The 6,160-nt window shown below is 32.2% G+C and overlaps 1 protein-coding gene across 1 annotated transcript; it reads left to right on the top strand.

Moving 5' to 3' along the window:
- Window positions 1-252: 252 nt before the first annotated feature.
- On the top strand, window positions 253-5,914 carry LOC119189638 (myrosinase 1-like). The gene is made up of 4 exons (XM_037439903.1): window positions 253-470; window positions 4,585-4,700; window positions 5,530-5,710; window positions 5,911-5,914. Exons 1-4 carry the CDS (start codon window positions 442-444, stop codon window positions 5,912-5,914), a joined length of 330 nt encoding a protein of 109 aa, XP_037295800.1. The 5' UTR covers window positions 253-441.
- Window positions 5,915-6,160: the final 246 nt, after the last annotated feature.

The raw sequence follows: 6,160 nt of genomic DNA, 5'->3' as shown, positions 1-6,160 counted from the left end.
ATTTCATATATTACACTGTGTGGCTTTACACTGCACTTGTCATCCTGTTGCGTACAAAATGTCCAGTATTATAATATAATAGTATATTATAATATTCCCTAGATGTCTGATTGTAGTACTAAAACGATGATAATAATGATTACATTTTTTTGGGTACTTTCCAATACGGCTCAAAAGATTAATGGCCCCAATACTTACAAATGACATTTCATGTTCAAACCAGAGACAAATAAACTAGAAAACATGGAGCAGAAAATTCAAAATTATCGCGCGAAAACCTTAGAACGTATTTTCATGATGTCACAAAATTTATTCCTCATGAAATAATTAGTAGATAAAAGGATTACATTCATTGAATGATATGGTTATTAAGTGATAACGCGCGGTCGGTAGCTAACGTGAGCGAGTGTGTGAACATTTTGTTTATTTGGGTGCAATAAAATGAAAATATTTCTTACTTGCATTTTGAGGTATGTTGAAGGTGCATTCAAAATAATATTGTGTTTACACATGTGTTTACATTTATAATTTATTTAGTAATGTAGCTTATAGATACAATTGATAAATATTTGTGTGAGATATAGGTTATTGTAGTCGATCGAATTAGGATTCGAGCAACTACAATAACATAGCCAAGTCATATTTTTTATTTAAACAGCTAGTCATAAATTTCTGAAAATATTGACATATAAAATTGTTGGAAAAAAATATGTTTCAAAATGTTTGAATACAGCTAATATTAGAAAGCAGTATTTTTTTCCAAATAATCTTCCTTGTTTAGATAAAAACTTCAAGCGATTCGCAACTAGTTGAACATTTTCGATAATAATACAGATCAGGTGATAATAACGATAAAAAAAAAATCTGTTTCATTCATATCTAGTTTGTGTTGTAATAATCTACATAAATTAGTTAACTGTTATTAACAACAGTTTAAGCTGGTTGCAGAAATAATATTGCTCATCTCATACTCAAATGAGTTTTATTTTTAACCGATGTCCAAGAAAAGTACATTTTACAATTTAGTTAGATGTACAATTTAGTTTCCACACAATTTTTGTACATATAACTCAATTAAGTATTAGCAGATGTTTATATTGTTACTTGTTTTTTGTAGAGTTGTTTCCATAATATAATTTCAATTAGGGCATAGGTTTAAGGAATACAATCTAGTTTTAATGTAATTTAGTGTTTAAGTATACATTATAATGATTGTGTTCTGTGTTATGCCTTTTGTTAAATAATAAAAAAACAAAAAAAAAGGAAGAGGTACTAAATTTTTTTTCTATAATAAATAAATATTAAGAAAATATCTTTTAAGAACTTGTAGCTGTTAAACCTCATCAGATATGTTACCATACATAATTAAATTCTCTTTGGATATTTAGGGGTTCATATAGCTCCTACAATTATCTTCAAGACTGATGTTAACAGCACTTGCACATATGTAGCTATAAGTGAGGACTCTGCCTACCCACCTACCTGCATTATCCAGTGGCCTGTCATCTCTCTTCACACCAATTCACAAATTCCTCAGCCTTGACCTATAAAAGCACATCCAGTTTTTTAACAAAGTTGAATGATCATGACAGAAATAATTTAAATTATATACAAACAAAACTTAAGATAAATTAAACATCAAAATGTGTGTACCAGAAATGATGAGTCATTGATATAAATTTTATAGTCATGAATAAAAATCAAATTTATATGGATGGTTGTTAATAATTACAATAGTGATAAAGATGAGGGAATTATTTGAACGGCATAAATAAATTTTAAAAGATTTAATTTTTTTGGATTTGTCGGAAACATGTTTCTTGAGGAATATTAAAGTATACAAGTACTTAAGTACAGTTTGGTCGCTCAGTCACAGCTGGCTTTGAAGTTTTTCATGAGTGGCGACGACACCATTATAAAATAAATAAAATAAAATAAAATGCTTTATTCATCACATAGGCGAACAGAGTTGCACTTATGATAAGTCAAGGTAAATGAGAATATTGAGTTACTACTTAATTAAATTGGCTTATATAAACAATGACAGTTTATATTGAAAATAAAATAAATTAAAAATATAATAAACAAAGAAGCCAGCTCGGGCTGGCAGGAAAGAAGAAATAAAATGATGTGTGACATTGTGACAGGGGCTAGCAGGGAAAGGCAAATACAGAGAGTAGGTGTAACTAGCTTCAAACCAGTCTAGACAAAACAGCCAATCTGTATGTCTATATGTTAGGGTGGGCACTTATATCTAAGAGTATCTAAGAATTTTGAAAGTGAGTGAACTGTGCCAACTCCCTAGGCCAGTATGGATGACTAAGGCCTAAAAGAGGCTCATGCAACGGAATGGTGTATAATACAAGGTTGCTATTATTAATATAAGGGGCATTCCACGTGAAGCGGGCACGAAAAAAAACTCGATGTCTCAGATTTTCGTAATATTTGATTATGTTATACCTGTATATGTCCTCGCTCCAGATACAAAATATTATTAAAGTATAAAGCCTGGTTAGCGAGTAAAAGGACTTTGAAGTTTTGACTGGCCGGCTGGTATACGCCACTTCGAATCCAACTATCAAGTTTTTAAGTGTTACAATAAAATAAATAAAGCAATGAAATAAATACTTCATTTAATGAGCTTTATTATTGTATTTTTGGAAATTGAAAAATTTTTTTTTTTCTTTGAAAAAAATTTGTTTGAAAGTTTCAAACTTGAATTTCACAAAGTTGGCATATTTATGTTTTTTTCTAAAAATAGCTACTATTGTATAGATAATCCTGCGAAGTTTCATAATGGGCTGAGAAGTAGTTTCGGAGCTAGACCGATTACAGTGCCGAAGCGCGGCGGTCGCCAGAAAGAGCGAAGTAGTAAAAACTTTCAATTAAACTAAATACTTTCGATCAGAGTATTTTATCATGTTTTGCATCGCTCTAACGATTCAATTATATCTGATTATAATATAAAAAAATATATTTATATTACTGACGGTGCACAACAACATTTTAAAAAGATTTAAGTGTATTAACTTGTTATATTTCAAACAGGATTGTGGTTAAGATGCAGAATTTCATTTTCGTGCCACTTCACATGGCAGAAGGGCAATTTGACGGTCTCGGTGGTAACCTAAAACGCCTGGCGACACAAGCTAGTTTACATAACGCATCAAACAAAGCCATCACGATACCCGACCGCTTATACATATAGGCTAGAACATCAATGCCACAAACTCATATTTATTATTACTACTACTATTTATTATTATTATTCATATATATTTTAATGTTTCTAACTTGTATTTCACAAAGTTGGCATATTTATATAATAATTTTTCTACTAAAATAGCCAATATTGTATATAGATTGTCCTTGCCAAGTTTCAAATGTTGTTGTGCACCGTCAGTAATATAAATTATGTTTTTTAATATTATAATCAGAGGTAATTGAATCGTTAGAGCGATGCAAAACATGATAAAATAGTCTGATCGAAAGTATTTAGTTTAATTGAAAGTTTTTACTACTTCGCTCTTTCTGGCGACCGCCGCGCTTCGGCACTGTAATCGGTCTAGCTCTAAACTACTTCTCAGCCTATTATGAAACTTCGCAGGGCTTATCTATACAATAGTAGCTATTTTAGAAAAAAATAAAAAATATATAAATATGCCAACTTTGTGAAATTCAAGTTTGAAACTTTCAAACACATTTTTTTCGAAGAAAAAAAATCATTTTTCAATTTCTAAAAATACAATTTAAAAGCTCATTAAATGAAGTATTTATTTCATTGCTTTATTTATTTTATTGTAACATCTAAAAACCTGATAATTAATTCGAAGTGGCGTATACCAGCCGGCCAGTCAAAACTTCAAAGTCCTTTTACTCGCTAACCAGGCTTTATACTTTAATAATATTTTGTATCTGATCGAGGACATATACAGGTATAACATAATCAAATATTACGAAAATCTGAGACATCGAGTTTTTTCGTGCCCGCTTCACGAATGCCCCATAAGCTAAAATTGTAATATAATAAAATGTGTTTAGCTTTCACTGTGGAATCAATAGCACATTGTAACCCTAATACGTAATCCATGTTATATTTTGTTGTTTGTTTCAATTAATTAAATTAGAAGTCATCTTGACCTCTTTGATATTTACAATTTATCTACGTCTTTGATCACAACCTTGATTTATTATCTTTGTGTGCTCTTGTAATTTGCAATTTGTGGGTTGTTGTTACAGCACATATTCACGCCCTTCTCCGAGGAGGTAGGCAGTGGAACCAGGGTACGCTTTTTAATATGTGTCAGATTTAGATCTTCCTCAAGTTTAGGCTATATAGTTTGTGCAAGCACTACTTTAAAATCGCCCCTTATGCGGTTGCCACCCCTAAGTTGCTATAGGGGCCTATCGAGAAATCGGCTACTGCTAGGCGCAAGAATTTTACAAATGTATTTTGACTTAGTTTTAGTAACCGACCACATATATCTAACTTGTTTTGGGGAATCTAGAGTAAAATTGGGGGGAGGGAGGGGGGTTGTTCAATTCCTGAATGAGATGCGTAAATTCCTTTTTTCAACTTTTTAGTTTTCTATCGATATCACAAGGATGGCGCGATTACAAAGTGCGCAAATTCCCAGAAAACTTCATGTTTGGGGTCGCTTCGTCTGCTTACCAAGTGGAAGGAGCTTGGAATGAAGATGGTAAGAATGTTTATTTAAAAGAAATATTGTCTATAATAGTACAGTACAGTGTAAGTGAAAAAGCGCAATTAAAATTGATAGGTTAGTTTACTAAGTTTAGGATTCATGTTAAAATACTTTTTTTATAACTTACTAGCGACCCGCCCCGGCTTCGCACGGGTGCAATATTTCTCCACTATTTAATGGATGTTATTATGCATATAAACCTTCCTCTTGAATCACTCTATCTATTAAAAAAAACCGCATCAAAATCCGTTGCGTAGTTTTAAAGATTTAAGCATACAAAGGTAGGAACAGAGAAAGCGACTTTGTTTTATACTATGTAGTGATTATTTTACTAGGTATACGTACCCGACGACGCCTAGAATTAATGATTAAGGTAAGAACTAGAACGCATTGCGGAAAAACCTCCGTTTTCCCCACCACAATCGTTTACTTTTTGTTATTCGCGACGCGTTTTTATAATATTATGATGTCATACCGTATAGCGTAAATTTTATGAATATGTTACTCACGGCTGCATTTGCATGACAAACTTTATAACTTCAAAAATTGCTTCAGGTAATACTTGAACGCTCTCTAATGTGGACATTGTTTCATTGATTTTGATAAATACTCCGTTAACGTATTAATACTTAATTTGCGCGAATAAATGTTTCTTTCTTTCTTCTTACTAATATTATAAATGTCATTTGTGAAGATCCCATGGACCTCTCCCGCACTGCGGGCACATTTAAAAAAAATGTCCAATATATGACCGTTATCCTAGCCATTTTGTATTTGGTTGTTATATTGAGTACCATGTCATTTGTAATGAATCATGTCGCAGGTAAATCGGAAAGCATATGGGACCGCTACCTGCACAACCACCCCGAGGTGGTGGCGGATGGTACCAACGGGGATGTGGCGTCCGACTCCTACCATCTTTACAAACGGGACGTTGAGATGCTGCGGAATTGGGCGTTGACTTCTACAGATTCTCCATCTCTTGGCCTAGGTTTTGCCGACAGGTAAGTTGGTGCGTCAGAAAGATGATTTTATACTCTGTATATAGATAAATATATATGACTTACATCATGACACAGCTTATGCTGAATTGGACGGTGTGTTTCTTTTTTATGTTTTTTTTAAACACTTATGTTTATAATTTAGCTTGGAATTATGTGTTCCAATACTGCGACAATATTTTTTTCAATCTTTCTTTTTCTAGATAAAGTTATCAAAAAATTACATAGGTACTCAAGTAAATAATTCCATTATTATCGCTAGTAAAACAGACTCATTGTTCTATAATATTATGTCAGTACGAGTCCTGACCGCAAATGGTAACAAAAATATAATTCTTCAGGAACAATTTTGTTGTTTAGGTATTTAACGCAATGAAGTATTCGAAATCTTAGTAGGTACCTACCTATTTTTATAGGTCTATAAGGTAACACAAATTACACTGAGAATTTTTT

This window comes from Manduca sexta, chromosome 18 (assembly GCF_014839805.1).
Source record: "Manduca sexta isolate Smith_Timp_Sample1 chromosome 18, JHU_Msex_v1.0, whole genome shotgun sequence".
NCBI lineage: Eukaryota > Metazoa > Arthropoda > Insecta > Lepidoptera > Sphingidae > Manduca > Manduca sexta.
Note: the sequence above shows the minus strand (reverse complement) of the source record. Positions and strands in the feature narration are given on the sequence as shown.